Source organism: Salmo salar, chromosome ssa09 (genome assembly GCF_905237065.1).
Source record: "Salmo salar chromosome ssa09, Ssal_v3.1, whole genome shotgun sequence".
In the NCBI taxonomy this organism is placed as follows: domain Eukaryota; kingdom Metazoa; phylum Chordata; class Actinopteri; order Salmoniformes; family Salmonidae; genus Salmo; species Salmo salar.
In genome coordinates this window covers 4,424,390-4,442,722 of record NC_059450.1, presented here as the reverse complement: position 1 = coordinate 4,442,722, position 18,333 = coordinate 4,424,390, and the positions used below count along the sequence as shown (strand labels likewise).

Below are 18,333 nucleotides of genomic sequence, written 5' to 3'. Positions count from 1 at the left end.
TTAACTTGATGTTATTGATCATAATTTGTTATTGAAAAAACGAACTTGCCATCACATGCTTGGAGAGTTACTTATCCAATAGAACTCAGAGAAGTTTCCATTGAAGAATACTCTCTAACATCAGCTATGTACAGCTATGCAGCTGCCTAGGGGTGTTACACTTCTTTAATTTACAAATGATTTGCCACTTGTCTTACAAGATAAAATGACTATGTATGCTGATGATTGCACAGTCTACACATCAGCAACTACAGCCAGTGAGCTCACTGAGACTCTTAGCAAGGGGTTACAGTCAGTGTCAGAATGGGTAATTAACAATAAACTGGTCTTAAATACATTACATTTTTTACATTTAAGTCATTTAGCAGACGCTCTTATCCAGAGCGACTTACAAATTGGTGCATTCACCTTATGATATCCAGTGGAACAACCACTTTACAATAGTGCATCTAAATATTTTAAGGGGGGGGGTTAGAAGGATTACTTTATCCTATCCTAGGTATTCCTTAAAGAGGTGGGGTTTCAGGTGTCTCCGGAAGGTGGTGATTGACTCCGCTGTCCTGGCGTCGTGAGGGAGCTTGTTCCACCATTGGGGTGCCAGAGCAGCGAACAGTTTTGACTGGGCTGAGCGGGAACTGTCCTTCCTCAGAGGTAGGGGGGCCAGCAGGCCAGAGGTGGATGAACGCAGTGCCCTTGTTTTGGTGTAGGGCCTGATCAGAGCCTGAAGGTATGGAGGTGCCGTTCCCTTCACAGCTCCGTAGGCAATCACCATGGTCTTGTAGCGGATGCGAGCTTCAACTGGAAGCCAGTGGAGAGAGCGGAGGAGCGGGGTGACGTGAGAGAACTTGGGAAGGTTGAACACCAGACGGGCTGCGGCGTTCTGGATGAGTTGTAGGGGTTTAATGGCACAGGCAGGGAGCCCAGCCAACAGCGAGTTGCAGTAATCCAGACGGGAGATGACAAGTGCCTGGATTAGGACCTGCGCCGCTTCCTGTGTGAGGCAGGGTCGTACTCTGCGAATGTTGTAGAGCATGAACCTACAGGATCGGGTCACCGCCTTGATGTTAGTGGAGAACGACAGGGTGTTGTCCAGGATCACGCCAAGGTTCTTAGCACTCTGGGAGGAGGACACAAGGGAGTTGTCAACCGTGATGGCGAGATCATGGAACGGGCAGTCCTTCCCCAGGAGGAAGAGCAGCTCCGTCTTGCCGAGGTTCAGCTTGAGGTGGTGATCCGTCATCCACAATGATATGTCTGACAGACATGCAGAGATGCGATTCGCCGCCTGGTTATCAGAAGGGGGAAAGGAGAAGATTAATTGTGTGTCGTCTGCATAGCAATGATAGGAGAGACCATGTGAGGATATGACAGAGCCAAGTGACTTGGTGTATAGCGAGAATAGGAGAGGGCCTAGAACAGAGCCCTGGGGGACACCAGTGGTGAGAGCGCATGGTGCGGAGACAGATTCTCGCCACGCCACCTGGTAGGAGCGACCTGTCAGGTAGGACGCAATCCAAGCGTGGGCCGCGCCGGAGATGCCCAACCTGGAGAGGGTGGAGAGGAGGATCTGATGGTTCACAGTATCAAAGGCAGCAGATAGGTCTAGAAGGATGAGAGCAGAGGAGAGAGAGTTAGCTTTAGCAGTGCGGAGAGCCTCCGTGACACAGAGAAGAGTAGTCTCAGTTGAATGCCCAGTCTTGAAACCTGACTGATTAGGATCAAGAAGGTCATTCTGAGAGAGATAGCAGGAGAGCTGGCCAAGGACGGCACGTTCAAGAGTTTTGGAGAGAAAAGAAAGAAGGGATACTGGTCTGTAGTTGTTGACATCGGAGGGATCGAGTGTAGGTTTTTTCAGAAGGGGTGCAACTCTCGCTCTCTTGAAGACGGAAGGGACGTAGCCAGCGGTCAAGGATAAGTTGATGAGCGAGGTGAGGTAGGGGAGAAGGTCTACGGAAATGGTCTGGAGAAGAGAGGAGGGGATAGGGTCAAGTGGGCAGGTTGTTGGGCGGCCGGCCGTCACAAGACGCGAGATTTCATCTGGAGAGAGAGGGGAGAAAGAGGTCAAAGCACAGGGTAGGGCAGTGTGAGCAGGACCAGCGGTGTCGTTTGACTTAGCAAACGAGGATCGGATATCGTCAACCTTCTTTTCAAAATGGTTGACGAAGTCATCCGCAGAGAGGGAGGAGGGGGAGGGGGAAGGGAGGATTCAGGAGGGAGGAGAAGGTAGCAAAGAGCTTCCTAGGGTTAGAGGCAGATGCTTGGAATTTAGAGTGGTAGAAAGTGGCTTTAGCAGCAGAGACAGAAGAGAAGAATGTAGAGAGGAGGGAGTGAAAGGATGCCAGGTCCGCAGGGAGGCGAGTTTTCCTCCATTTCCGCTCGGCTGCCCGGAGCCCTGTTCTGTGAGCTCGTAGTGAGTCGTCGAGCCACGGAGCAGGAGGGGAGGACCGAGCCGGCCTGGAGGATAGGGGACAGAGAAAATCAAAGGATGCAGAAAGGGAGGAGAGGAGGGTTGAGGAGGCAGAATCAGGAGATAGGTTGGAGAAGGTTTGAGCAGACGGAAGAGATGATAGGATGGAAGAGGAGAGAGTAGCGGGAGAGAGAGAGCGAAGGTTGGGACGGCGCAATACCATCCGAGTAGGGGCAGAGTGAGAAGTGTTGGATGAGAGCAAGAGGGAAAAGGATACAAGGTAGTGGTCGGAGATTTGGAGGGGAGTTGCAATGAGATTAGTGGAAGAACAGCATCTAGTAAAGATGAGGTCAAGCGTATTGATGCCTTGTGAGTAGGGGGGGAAGGTGAGAGGGTGAGGTCAAAAGAGGAGAGGAGTGGAAAGAAGGAGGCAGAGAGGAATGAGTCAAAGGTAGACGTGGGGAGGTTAAAGTCACCCAGAACTGTGAGAGGTGAGCCATCTTCAGGAAAGGAACTTATCAAGGCGTCAAGCTCATTGATGAACTCTCCAAGGGAACCTGGAGGGCGATAAATGATAAGGATGTTAAGCTTGAAAGGGCTGGTAACTGTGACAGCATGGAATTCAAATGAGGAGATAGACAGATGGGTCAGGGGAGAAAGAGAGAATGTCCACTTGGGAGAGATGAGGATTCCAGTGCCACCACCCCGCTGGCTCGATGCTCTAGGGGTATGCGAGAACACGTGGGCAGACGAAGAGAGAGCAGTAGGAGTAGCAGTGTTATCTGTGGTAATCCATGTTTCCGTCAGCGCCAGGAAGTCTAGGGACTGGAGGGTAGCATAGGCTGAGATGAACTCAGCCTTGTTGGCTGCAGACCGGCAGTTCCAGAGGCTGCCGGAGACCTGGAACTCCACGTGGGTCGTGCGCGCTGGGACCACCAGGTTAGAGTGGCAGCGGCCACGCGGTGTGAAGCGTTTGTATGGCCTGTGCAGAGGGGAGAGAACAGGGATAGACAGACACATAGTTGACAAGCTACAGAAGTGTTGTTTCTTGTTTTATTGTCTCTTGTGTCTTTAGAGAACTGTTTCACTTTGATATCCTTTTTCTTCTGTCCTGGTTTTCTCTTTCTTTTCTTCTGTTAACTAGATATTCTTTGTTGTTCTTCGTTAGCTAGCTAGCTTCTTCCAAAAGAGTCCCTAGCAACTGCTTAGCAACTGGTAAACAATTCAGCTAGCTAAGATAACTAAAATTTTATGAAAAATAGTTATTTTTCAAAAGCCTATCTTCTTTGTTTGTTGCTTGTTTTTTCTCCTCTTCAGTCTTGCAGTTTTCTTTTGCTTTTTCCGATGTACTTCACTCTAAAAACCATGTAAATTTCAATATTTGTAGGAGCTCATTTTTCAGCTGCTGCTGCTCAAATTGGAGTTCCAGAATACATATAAAACCCAAAGCATTGTATTTGGTTCAAAGCATTCTAGAACTAAACCTAAACTGCAGTTGAGCATAGTTGAAGAAACTGAACTCCTAGGAGTAACATTGGATGGTCAGTTATCATGGTAAAGTCATATTGACAAAGTTGTTGTGAAGATGGGGAGAGGTATGTCTGTTAATAAAAATAGATTCTGCATTTTTTTTTACACAAAGATCAACTGCACTAGTTGTTCAGGCTTTGATCTTGTCCCATCTTGATTACTGTCCAGTAATATGGTCAGGTGCCGCAAAGAAACATTGCACTTACCTCAAAACAAAGCAACATGCATGATAGTCTTTCATGACTGAGGGTTGAGTAGAAATGAACTACTTCTCTTCTAGTCTTTATAAGAAACAATCGTGTGTTGAAAATGCCTAACCACTTATATAATATACAGTTTAAGTCGGAAGTTTACACACACCTTAGCCAAATACATTTAAACTCAGTTTTTCACAATTCCTGACATTTAATCCTAGTAAAAATTCCCTGTCTTAGGTCAGTTAGGATCACCACTTTATTTTAAGAATGTGAAATGACAGAATAATAGTAGAGAGAATTATTTATTTCAGCTTTAATTTCTTTCATCACATTCCCAGTGGGTCAGAAGTTTACATACATTCAATTAGTATTTGGTAGCATTGCCTTTAATTTGTTTAACTTGGGTCAAACGTTTCAGGTTGCCTTCCACAAGCTTCCCACAATAATGTGGGTGAATTTTGGCCCATTTCTCCTGACAGAGCTGGTGTAACTAGGTCAGGTTTGTAGCTTTCCTTGCTCGCACACACTTTCAGTTCTGCCCCAAAAAATTCTATAGGAGTGAGGTCAGGGCTTTGTGATGGCCACTCCAATGACTTCGTTGTCCTTAAGCTATTTTGCCACAACTTTGGAAGTATGCTTGGGGTCATTGTCCATTTGGAAGACCCATTTGCGACCAAGCTTTAACTTCCTGACTGATGTCTTGAGATGTTGCTTCAATATATCCACATAATGTTTGCCCCACAACATGATGCTGCCACCGCCGTGCTTCACGGTTGGGATGGTGTTCTTCGGCTTGCAAACCTCCCCCTTTTTCCTCTAAACATAACGATGGTCATTATGGCCAAACAGTTCTATTTTTTTTGCATCAGATCAGAGGACATTTCTCCAAAAAGTACGATCTTTGTCCCCATGTGCAGTTGCAAACCATAGTCTGGCTTTGTTATGGTGGTTTTGGAGCAGTGGCTTCTTCCTTGCTGAGCGGCCTTTCAGGTTATGTCGATATAGGACTCATTTTACTGTGGATATAGATACTGTTGTACCTGTTTCCTCCAGCATCTTCACAAGGTCCTTTGCTGCTGTTCTGAGATTGATTTGCACTTTTCACACCAAAGTACGTTCATCTCTCGGAGACAAAACGCATCTCCTTCCTGAGCGGTATGACGGCTCCGTGGTCCCATGGTGTTTATACTTGCGTACTATTGTTTGTACAGATGAACGTGGTACCTTCAGGCATTTGGAAATTGCCCCCAAGGATGAACCAGACTTGTGGAGGTCTACAATTTTTTTCTGAGGTCTTGGCTGATTTCTTTGGATTTTCCCATGATGTCAAGCAAAGAGGCACTGAGTTTGAAGGTAGGCCTTGAAATACATCCACAGGTAGACCACCAATTGACTCAAATTATGTAATTAGCCTATCAGAAGTTTCTAAAGCCATGACATTATTTTCTGGAATTTTCCAAGCTCTTTAAAGGCACAGTCAACTTAGTGTATGTAAACTTCTGACCCACTGGAATTGTGATACAGTGAATTATAAGTGAAATAATCTGTCTGTAAACAATTGTTGGAAAAATGACTTGTGTCATACACGAAGTAGATGTCGTAACCGACTTGCCAAAACTGTAGTTTGTTAACAATACATTTGTGGAGTGGTTGAAAAACAAGTTTTAATGACTCCAACCTAAGTTTATGTAAACTTCCGACTTCAATTGTATTTGCATACACTTCAAACAGACATAGATACCCCACCAGACATGCCACTATGCGTTTCTTCATGGTACCCAAACCAATAACAGACTTAATGCGTCGCTCAGTTATGCATACAGCCATGTCATTGTTGAATGCTCTGCCACCAGAGGTTACTTAGGCAAAAAGCAAGTTTAAATAAAAATAAAAAAAACATTGTATCATAGCGCCTCTGCTCTTTCTAAAGATCTGATTGAACTGTACTGTATATAAGAATATTAATATGTACACTATACAGTATATACAAAAGTATGTGGATACCCCTTCAAATGAGTGGATTCGGGTATTTCAGCCATACCCGTTTCTGACAGGAGTATAAAATTGAGCACACAGCCATGCAATCTTCATAGACAAACATTGGCAGTAGAATGGCCTTACTGAAGAGCTCAGTGACTTTCAATGTGGCACCGTCATAGGATGCCACCTTTCCAACAAGTCAGGTCATCAATTTTCTGTCCTGCTAGAGCTGCCCTGGTCAACTGTATGTGCTGTTATTTTGAAGTGGAAATGTCTAGGCGCAACATCGGCTCAGCCACGAAGTTATCGGCCACACAAGCTCACAGAACGGGACCGCCAAATGCTGAAGCGCGTAGCTAGTAAAAGTCATCTGTCCTCAGTTGCAACACTCACTACTGAGTTCCAAACTGCCTGTTGAAGCAGCATCAGCACAACAACTGTTTGTCGGGAGCGTCATGAAATGGGTTTCCATGGCCGAGCTGCCGCACAGAAGCCTAAGATCACAATGCACAATGCCAAGCATCGGCTGGAGTGGTGTAAAGCTCGCCGCCATTGGAATCTGGAGCAGTGGAAACACGTTCTCTGGAGTGATGAATCACGCTTCTCCATCTGGCAGTCCGGTGGACGAATCTGGGTTTGGCGGATGCCAGCAGAATGCTACCTGCCCCAATGCATAGTGCCAACTGTAAACTTTGGTGGAGGAGGAATAATGGTCTGGGACTGTTTTTCATGGTTCAGGCTAGGTCTCTTACTTCCAGTGAAGGGAAATTTTAACGCTACAGCACACAATGACATTCTAGACAATTCTGTGCTTCCAACTTTGTGGCAAAAGTTTGAGGCAGGCCCTTTCCTGTTACCGCATGACAATGCCCCTGTGCACAAAGTGAGGTCCATACAGAAATGGTTTGTCGAGATCGGTGTGGAAGAACTTGACTGGCCTGCACAGAGCCCTGACCTCAACTCTTTATAGTCTCTTGGTGTCTTTCCTTTATATATAACTTTTATTTTATTTGTCATTTATTTGTAAGTTTTTATGTGGAACCCAAGAAGAGTAGCTGCTGCATGTGCAGTAGCTATTGGGGATCTTAATAAACTAAACCCTACCACCATGCCACCAGGAGGAGTCTCTTCACAGTCCCCAAGTCCAAAACGAATACACGGCAATGCACAGTTTTATACAGAGTCATGATTGCATGGAACTCCCTACCATCTCCTATTACCTTTAAAAATCAGACTAAACAACAACTCATGGAACGGCGGACACACACTCAAACACACACTCACACAGAAACACTCTAACACATGCATTATGTTTTAGTTGTATTGTTTGTATAATTTGTGTTGTATTATTTGTATATCGTTGTATTTGGGTGTCTGTCTTTGGGTATCAGTGTTCCAAATTAAAAAAATAAATGCTAAGTAGGCGTTCATCTGCCCGAGAAAAAGAGCTGGGGTATTTAGAAAATTCTGTTGCTTTGAAAACTCTTTGGATTTTTGTTATGAGGAGGACACTTCACGCCAAATCAAGACATGGAAATGGTTACAGAAATGGTACCACAAAACTCCACAACCAGGTATTAGTGTACAGTAGGGTCTTTGAAACTTTTCTTGCCTAGGGACCCCCGCCCAGGCAAACAGCTAACCCAGGGACCCCCATCATATGTTAGCAAAAAATTTTTTAGCATGTCTTGTCTTATCATCAGGTGAATGATAATGGCAAGTAGAAGTAATCAACATTTTAAAATGAATAGATTTGGTAGACAGTTTCATTATTTTGACCTCCCCACAGCTCATTGGAAGAGGAAGTCTAACAGTCTATTAGCTATGAATTTTCAATAATTATACAGAGTTTAGCATGGAGCTGAGATACAATTTTACAGTTTTAATGCTACTTTCTCCCTGAATATCTAACTTTTATTTGATTGTTAGTTCTCAAAGATCTTTTCTACATGCTTTCAATCTAATATTGGTCTCTCTGCTATTGTCTATGCATAGTCACTTTAATAACTCTACCTACATGTACATATTACCCCGCACATTGACTCTGTACCGGTACCCCCTGTATATAGCCTCGCTATTGTTATTTACTGCTGCTCTTTAATTATTTGTTATTCTAATCTCTTACTTTTGTAAAGGTATTTTCTTAAAACGGCATTGTTGGTTAAGGGCATTTCACTGTAAGGTGAAATGTTGTATTCTGTTGTATTCGGCACGTGACAAATGACATTTTATTTGATCCGAATTTTTAAGTTGACACAAACTTCTTTTCATCCCAAAAATGACCACTTAGACCAGTGTTTCCTAACCCTGGTCCTCATGTTCCCACATCAGTACACATTTTCTTTGTAGTCCTGGACAAACACACATCATTCAACTCTTGAGGGCTTGAACATTAGTTGGCAAGTTGAATCAGGTGTGCTTGTCCAGGGTTACAATGAAAACGTGTACTGTTGGGGTTACTTGAGGACCAGGGTTGGGAAACACTGACATACACGGCCCACCTAAGAATTTTCAATAGAGAAAAAAAACAGTAATTAGCTCCAATGACAGTCATTTACTCCATATTAAAAGGATAATTTGGCAATGAAGCCATGTATCTACTACTCCAGAGTTAGACTAACAGGAACAGTCAGCATGCAAACATTTTACCTGTTGACTTCCAGTCATTGCAGCTAGCCATATTAATAAAATGAAATATTTTTCACATAAACAAAATCCCACAAAATATCTTTTTTTTAATCATCGCGGACACCCTGCAGCGACCGCAGAACCCAGTTTGAAAACCTCTGATCTAGAACACAGGCAGTGCTCCCGTCGCTACAAGAGTTAGCTGGCTACCTAGCTACACTAGCCTGCTGTAGCACATAGTTAGCTAGTGCTACAACCAACAGAAAACAGCAATTTTTTACATTCAAAGTTAGTAAGTAGCTAGCTACTAACATTATTGAACTGTAATAAACAAGGCATTTTTGAAGAAAGATGCTAGGTCTATCGTTAACCTTAGATAGGCTAGCAGTAGCTACAATAAATGTGTTATTTAATTACTTCTTACTTTTTGTAAGGGGCTGTGAGTAACGTAAACTCACTTTTGTACATCGCTTTGGTCTGTACAATTTACCTTATTTTAGCGCCCCAAAAACGTAATACTTCCAGATCAACTGTAATGTCAATACCATTGTAATGCACAATTTCTCCCCTTTCCAACAAAATCAATGACATGAGCTCCACACTGCCGTTTCTGCATAATTCAACAAGGCAATGAGCTCCGTCGGGTCTTTTTAAAAATGGCGGGTGGGGAAGCGAAAGTAATGCATGATAGTGAGAAGGACAGTTGTTGTGTGTGAAAACTGCTTTTTTTCACTCGATCTGTCCAACTTATCACCTTATCGCCTCTAAAATGTAAATAAAACACTATAAAGAGTTTATATAATGTGTCATTACATACCTATTTGAAGGTTTGTGTCAAATTTGAATCGGGTTTTTAGGGCGGTGCTAAAGTGATCTTCAGAAGTAAACAGCGGCATTGAGAGTCGTGATCGCATGCAGTGATGACGCAAAAAATGACTAGGTATCACCCCTTACCCCCATCACTGTCCATTTCTTGTTTTTAAATGATGAGAGAAGTGCTATACCTGGGGGAGAGAGATTGTAAGACAGAAATAGTTGCTTTATGCGTGCTGTACGTTACGGCATGACACGTCATGATGTAACGGAGGGTCTGTTTTTTCAACTTTTCTCCAATACTATAGAGCCATTACCATGTCGATCAACGCTAGAGTAGAAACGTAGTTCACACCCCAGATTTTGAAGTCAACACAGTCGCTACAGTCCCATTAGTTTTCTTTGCAGCCTCGTTTGAATGTCGCGGTTGCGCACATTTGTACGGAATGGGGTGAGTTTACGTTATATTTTTTATTTCTCTCTTATGTTATATTGTACACTTCTTTACATTTTTTTATTTCATATTTATATAGTAAACACGGGGAAAATTCGGACCCGAGTTAAGCGCGCGTAAATGGAATGTAATTTTCTTTTTATGCACTTTTCTGTCTACGTGTATTCTGACCTTGAATTTAAACATGATAATTAATTCCCTAATAATTACACCGCCTTCACGTACGAGGAAACCATGAATAAGGTCGAGCGAACCTGCCGGTTCCAAGTGGGAAAAGCATGTAGTAATTTTTTGTTGTTGATAGAATCACCATGCACTGTCATTTATAAATTGACAAGAGCTATTGATAAGAGCTAGGTAAATTAGTGATCTGTTTGGAGAAGGGGATTGTAAATACACATATCCAAGCAATTGTTTTAGACCATTTTTTGTTATGATCCCTGAAGACGAATGTAAAAGCAGTCATATGGAAGCAAACAGAAAATCACATCAACATGACATGTATAGCGGACCCTTTTCCACAGTGAAGTAGGCTATAAATAGCTGTGCTGTTATTCCGAATTTGAATTGAATTGTATGTCCTCAGAATTTGCAGGGAAGAAATTTGGAGACCCGGGCTTCACTAAGTATCATGTTAAGTATCATTAAGTTTGGGATGGGCGTCCCGCTGGTGAAACTGGAGGGCGCGCAATTCAAATAAATAATCATAAAAATTATGGATATTAAACATTTAGGTACATGTAAGTGTCTTATATCAGCTGAAAGCTTACATTCCTGTTAATCTAACTACACTGTTTGAGTTACAGTAGTTATTACAGTGAAAACATGCCATGCGATTGTTTGAGGACAGCGCCCCACATCCCAAAATGTTTCCACCGGCACAGGTTTCGTACATTCACAAATAACGATGAAATATTCACTTACTTTTGAAAACATTCCTCTGATTTGACATCCAAAGGGTCCCATCTATAACATGTAGTGTCGTTTTGCTAGTTAAAATCCTTCTTTATATCCCAAAAAGTCCCTTTAGTTGGCGCCATCGATTTGAGTAATCCACTCGTTTGACATGCAAAGAAAGGAATACAAAAATCTACCCCTAAACTTTGTTTCAACAAGTCAAAATACATTTCTATTTACTCCTCAGATACCCTAAAATGTAATCAAACTGTAATATTTATTACGGAAAGAAGTATGTTCAATAGGAAACTGATTTTAGCAGGTGCAATCCTGTCTTCATGGCGCACGCAAACACTAATCTCCAAGACTTTGTCCCTGTACTAAATCGGATATTTCTTATTCGTTTTTGAAGTTACAAGCCTGAAACCTTGAACATAGACTGCTGGCACTCTGTGGAAGCCATATGAATTGCATCCAGGGTGCAAATGTTCAATATGACCTTTTACTTTCTAAGAGGATGGTCTCTATAAAAAAAATAGAGACCATGGGTTTTCTCCTACCATATATATTGTGTTATATATATCCTACATTGTTTTAACATTTCTACAAACTACAAAGTGTTTTCTTTCCAATGGTACCAATTATATGCATATCCTAGCTTTAGGGCCTGAGCAACAGGCAGTTTACTTTGGGCACGTCATTCAGGCGGAAATGGAGAAAAAAGGGGCCTAGTCCTAAGAAGTTATTAAATATTAGCCACTATCGGAGCCAAACTTTGGTAATACCCACATAGATTTATAACTGTAACTTTACTGTTAGTTTCCTTAAATTTGGAGCATACATTTTGCATCATTCCATTCCATTACTTTACCTTCCTTTCCTCTGTCACATCCATGTAGTTGTTCCTGAGGTTCACAAGCTACAGTGGATCATATTATGCTATTGTTGTGCAATAATTTGGGACATGTAACCTATTTGAATCATGATGGAACTCAGACAGCACGTAGCAGTTTAAACCTGGAGCTTAGCGCACGTCGACCGTACCGTTGTCATAAAATTACACGATGAGTGAAGATAAGGGTAGATATATAGAACTATTGTTCAACCTCTATGTGATAATAGGGGGGGGGCTGTAACAATAGTGAGGTCTCAGGCATTCAGGGTTCCTTAGTCTCCACCGAGTGTTATTAACACCCATGTTCCCTTTATACTGCAGTCGGTGGAGAATCCAACTTTTGAGTGTTCAGAGATAAAACACTTTAGCCACTTCCATTCCAGTTGGAAGAACTTGTCTTCAGAGGTTTAAGGATAATTAGGAGTCTGAAACTAGGGACTCTGTCTTCATTTACTTTCCTATTTTTCTTTCTTTTCTGTTTTCATCCCTTTTTCTACCTGCTGTGCTTTCAATAAAGTCATGCAGCGTGTCTAACAAGATCCCCCTGTGAGTGTGCACGGGTTTGTCTCCACACAGGGCGAGCTACTACAGAAAGGGTGGGCGTGCCATGCTGCCTGTGAAGTGGATGCCTCCCGAAGCCTTCATGGAGGGGATCTTCACATCCAAAACGGACACGTGGTACGTTCCATTGTAACTCGCTCTCAATGATGTCTTAGTTCTCTTGAATGTCACTCCCTTTCATTTCACCCTTCCAGTCTACCTTACCTCCCTTTTTCCGTCCTTCAATGGAACTTTCTCTTTTTCACCTTTTGAAAGCCTCCTCTCTATCTGCTGTCCTCCTTTTTCAATTTTTTTATTTAACCTTTATTTAACTAGGCAAGTCAGTTAAGAACACATTCTTACTTACAATGACGGCCTAGGAACAGTGGGTTAACTGCCTTGTTCAGGGGCAGAACGACAGATTTTTACCTTGTCAGCTCGGGGATTCAATCTAGCAACCTTTCGGTTACTGGCCCAACGCTCTAACCACTAGGCTTCCTCCCTCCCTCCTTCACCCCTCACTTTGCCCTTATCACCCTTAAGATTTATGATTCTCTCTCCCGTCTAAAAACGGAATACAAGTTATTCTCCTCTCGCTCCCTCACCTACCTCGCTCCCCCCCTCTCACTTTTCTTCTTCCTCCCTACCTCTCTCACTTTCTCTCAGGTCCTTTGGGGTTTTGCTATGGGAGATCTTCTCTCTGGGCTATATGCCCTATCCCAGTCGCAGTAACCAGGAAGTGTTGGAGTTTGTCACCAGCGGGGGAAGGATGGACCCTCCCAAAAACTGCCCAGGGCCTGTGTAAGTCCAATCACACACCACCCAAACACATGTAGCAGATGTGTGCTAGCAGGCTAGTGAAGCACTAGGAGCCATCATGTGGCGATGTCACCTTTCTTAAGATTGAAAGTGAACTGTCACTCAGTCAACTTCCGTCCCTGTCTGAACTGTCACTCACATAGGGATGGAACTTACTCTGTTACATACAGATTACACACACACCATCACACTTACAGTATACTGTTTTCACTCACACACACACATAGAATGCAGATATACACTTGGATACAAGCGTACAAACACACAAAATACCCATAACTTCTCAGACTTGTATCACGTTCTCGCCCCTCGCTGATCTTTCACGCCCACTCCATGCATGACGAGACGCTTTTATTGTCCAATTCTCCTTTGAACTCTCCTAGCTGTCAGTTTTAGCCTTTGTATCACCACAGAAAAGCCAAAAATGTTATTCTTTGATCGTTTTTTCCTTGAAAAATAAACACAGTTCCCATGTGTTACAATTAATCTGCATCACGAAGGGCTCACAATAGGCATGTCACATTGCCAAAGAATATTACACAAGAGTAATGATTGCAAGTCAAATCTAATTAAGAAACAAGCTTGATTTTGTACTGTCTTGGGGGATAGCCCAGGATTCCGTTTTACCCCTACTGACTTTTCAACAGTGATCACTCAAACTAGCAGGATGTTACACTTCATTCAGAATGATTTGTATTAAATCAGTCGAGTGGTATTATGACGGGGAGGCGGCACTTTTGATAAAGTGTGCGTGAGTTTGTGTCTGTCAAAAGTTTATTAGCGAAGGGGGAAATATGCTTTTACATTTTCTGATGTGTTTGTCAATGTGTGCAAAGTTCAAATAGACTAAAAGTTTTTGATTGTACTTGTGGTCGTGTGTGATGTGTGTGTGTATGTGTTTCAGGTACCGAATAATGACACAGAGTTGGCAGCATCAACCGGAGGACAGGCCCAACTTCTCCACCATCTTGGAGAGGATTGACTACTGCTTACAGGTAGGGAGTGTGAACATGGAGAATCAACACCCATCTGCACTGGAACTGTGCTCAAGTATTAAATGTCTGTTTAACTGCCAAGAGGTTATTTTATAATGTGATACAGCTCATAACCTGTCTCTGTGTGTGTAAAAGCTGTATTCCTTTTGGGATTGTTTCTGTCATCTACTTAAATGAAGTCAATCAAGGTTGCATTAGAATTGACATTTTGAACTGTACTTTGATAAGTATGTCATTTTCTACAAATTCAGACATCGGTAATGTTCATGATGTCATTGCACGTTGTTTGCCATTGTTAGTGTCTAATGCTCCCCTATCCTCTCCAGGACCCCGATGTGGTGACTGTTACCTTGCCTGTGGAATATGGGCCCCTCCCCGAAGAGGAGGAGCGGGTGCCCATGCGCCCTGAGGATCCCACGGCCACTCCCCTGCTGGTGTCCACTCAGATGCCCGACGGGGAGGGCCCTGCACCACCACCCGAAACTGCCAAGCCCCAGGTGATGGCGCAACAACCCCAGTCCAACCCCCACCCTCAGACATTCACCACGACCACCATCACAGCCACCTCCTTCATCTCCACCTCCAAGGCGCCTCCCCCCATCTCCACCCAGCAGCCCAACCCAGAGGGGGGCCACATTAATCTGGCCTTCACCCAGGGCCACCCTAAGGATAAGGATGGTCACAATGGGAAGCCCACCAACCTGTGGAACCCCACCTATGGCTCCTGGTTCCTCCAGCAGCAGCAGAGGAAGCAGCAGCAACAACAGCAGCAGCAAAGGCAGGGAGACATGGGCAGTGGAGTTGGGGGGGTTGGAGGTGGGAGGGTGCCAGGCGAAGGGCAGGAGTACCAGGGGCGGACTGTGGCTGAGGCGGCAGGGGCCCTGGGTCTCCAGCAACAGCAGCACAAGCAGCAGCAGTTCCAGCCACCGTATCCCTTCCATCCGCAGCAGCAACAACAACAGCAGATGCAGCTCCTGCACCACCAACAGCAGCAGCAACAGCAGGGGCTCTGCAAGCCCCTCTTGTCCCCTCTGCCCCCACCCCAGGCCACCTTCTCGGATATCACTGCCCCTACCCCACTCCTGTTAGATTCTGCCACCCTCCCCCCAGTCCCCCTCTTCAGACTTCGCCACTTCCCCTGCGGGAACATCGGCTACGGCTACCAGGAGAAAGGTTTGCCCCTGGAGGCGACCCACCACCACACTAACCCTGTCAACCCCCATCCTCCCCCGTCTCCTCCTCCCCCACCACCCGTGGCCCCCCAGAGAGGAGTGGCGGGGACCCAGCTGTCGCTGAGCTGCTCGACGACAGGCAAAGCCGAGGACAGCCATCCGCTGCTGGTCACCATGGGGACGGTGCAGGACCCCAGGCTGCCCCGGATGGAGGGCCACAATGCCACGGTGCTTTAGCCCAACCACCATCTTGCTTTTTGTCTCTCACCTCGGAGACCATGTGTATAGGCAGACAGGCGTACAGCCAGACTAGATGGTACACCGTGCAACATTGTGTCAGGACAGTACCCCCCCTCCCTCCTGTCTCGACGCTTGATGGTTTCATCCACAGATTGGATTGACTCATTTTCACCTGGCCAATGGTTGCGGAGTCAAAAAAATTACAAAAAATCTCTAAAATGGTTGCGGAAATACCAATGGGTGTTAAAGTAACTGCCCAGTGTTTCCAAATTTCTATGAAGTATGACTTATAATTACTTACAATATGAGAGAAATAGTTTTCCTTCCAAAAATGGGTAATTGAGTATGTTAAAAAGTAGGTTTTCTGTGTTGGAATGGTGTGTGCGTACCCCAACAACAGAATGGTGTGGGCTTATACCAGTTATAAACAATATTCACGTAAGTAGCCCGCTGATTGGCCAGCTCATCCTCCTCAGGGAGATGACATGTTCTATGAGGAAATAGCAAGCATTTTTTAAATGGTCCGTTTGAGATACAAGTTAAAGGTGGAGTTTTTGAAGTATTTTTTCCCCCAATTTATGCTTTGGCCACAAATACGAGTATATGACAAGTCAACAACATTAACAGAATATAAAAGTTAGATTTTCACTGGGCAGTTACTTTAAAGCACATTGGAGAGCTTCAAAGACCATTGGGAAGAAAAAGTTGTGGACCATTGGCTAGAAAAACTGGAACGATGGACATTTTGCAACACCTGCTAAAATGTAGCCGCTAAGGGAGTGATACACTATACGAAGAAAGCGAGCTGAATGAGTTGTCAGCCATTGTAACAGGACAGGGTGAAATGTTTCCATCTGGTTGAACTAGCTAATTTATCCGCAATGTTTTCACAAGTCGACCGCTTATCTTTGTGGCTCTGTAGATGTCAACGCAGCCTTTTTTCACCAGTCATTCTGGAAACAAACAGAATGTGTGTTTCACAAACAAAAACATGTAGAAAATGGTAACTGAGAACAATACACATCTGCCAGATGTCTAACTGACTGTAGCATTAATTAACTTATTTGGCTGTCAATCATTGCAGTTCATCCATTTTCTTTGGGATTTCTGGCCTTGGCAGTTGATTCACCAATCAGAAATGATTTTTTACAAGAATATTGTGAGAATCGTACACTGGATTCCGAAGAGGATGAAATTGTGTTTGTTGATGTTTGCCTGCCTTCTCATTTATTTATTATTTCAGTACTCTGTATATTATTAATGGACACACTTCTTACACCCAACCATATCCAAATTCATTTGACATTGGTAATTTTTGTCCAATGTCGAATTAAATTGACCAATGAATGGTATTTCAGATAGTTGGAAACTAAATGCACTCATCTAGTTGAATGTTGCTATGGGTGGGAGTGAACGAAAATTGTTGGGGGGTGTAATGGTGCCATAAGCACTGTATGTGGGTGGTTATCTTTGCACTTTAAGGTGCGTGAGTAAGTGGTATTCATCTGTGTGTGCATATGTTTGTGTGTTTGAGAGATAGGAAGAGATGGAGGGAGAAGGGGGAGAAAGAAAGAGAGATAAAGAATGTTATTCGAGGCACAATACTATGGAGCTTACTTTATACTGTTTATTCAGGCAAGTTTACCTTCCATTTCTCGTTGGAGATTTTTGATATGTATATATTATGGCCCTCTATGGAAAGACAGAAATTACTGTTCCATCAACTTCCATGGACACATAGTTGGAGATTCATTTAATTGAAAGTGTGCTTTTAAAATAGGAATGTTGGCATTTTTGCTGGGGGCCTTTTTCAACAACCTTTTCTTGATTCATAACCTTTTTTTTGCCTTACCCAGCGACTATATTTAACATCGCTGAATAGGTCGTTACCCCTAAACTGCTATTTTAAAGTACTCAATGTTAATACATTTGCATAATTTATCTTTTCTATTTTAAGAACGACTACTGTAGAATATAAAGTATTCTGAGTGAAAAGTTTGAATACAAATTGCTTGTGGTCCACTTGTGAAAAATCTATGGTTAATATTTTGTGAGGATCTAACTTCTTACTCCATCAGTTATCAACCATGTCTACATTTACATTCAATGTGCATAGCCTCAACACTGTCAATGCAGTCTGCTTTTATACATTCAAAAAGATTGTTTGTGATTATTCATTCATTTTAATGTACAATGCGAATCAACTTTTATGTACTTAAGTCTCAAATGGACATGAGTGCTAGTCTATGCTAAGCTAAGATGAAGTTGATTTGGAAGTGCCAATGTGTCAGTTGTTTGCCTGTCTATGTTGTTAACCCTTTACTTGAACATTCTTTCAACAGCCTTACAAGCTGTTATAGACATGTCACAAGTAGTGAAAACATTTGATAACACAAGGTGTTGTTTGGTTTATGTCTTAAAGTAGGCTTATGATAGAGGGTTCAAGTAACATGTTGCACTATTGTTCATCTCCAGTGGCTGTGTTCACATAATTTGCTGTTTCTTTGCAGCAACTCATCTGAACTCCGTTGCTCCTGGTAAAAACCAACTGAATTGCATCTGTAAAATGTTGTAATTATGATGCATTGTCTATGACTGGTAACCTCTGTATGTTGCCCTTCAGATGACATGTTGCCAAAATGAATAAATTACTATATAATGACTTGGTTGCTGCTACCAGACTTCATTTAACTCACTCCAACCCTTATCGCGGAAGTTCAGCATTATAGCGCGATTGAAATTGAAAGGAAATTCCTGATTGAGCCG

General features: G+C 43.3%; 1 protein-coding gene across 1 annotated transcript in view; it reads left to right on the top strand.

Annotated features, from left to right (window-relative positions):
- The window catches only part of ros1 (c-ros oncogene 1, receptor tyrosine kinase), a 174,823-nt gene extending 156,490 nt beyond the window's left edge, over positions 1 to 18,333 (top strand). Inside the window, exons 22-25 of the mRNA XM_014209994.2 lie at positions 12,378 to 12,479; positions 13,008 to 13,142; positions 14,065 to 14,155; positions 14,482 to 18,333. Of these exons, the coding sequence (XP_014065469.2) occupies positions 12,378 to 12,479; positions 13,008 to 13,142; positions 14,065 to 14,155; positions 14,482 to 15,564 (1,411 nt within the window). The 3' untranslated portion in view covers positions 15,565 to 18,333. The remainder of the gene's footprint in view (positions 1 to 12,377; positions 12,480 to 13,007; positions 13,143 to 14,064; positions 14,156 to 14,481) is intronic.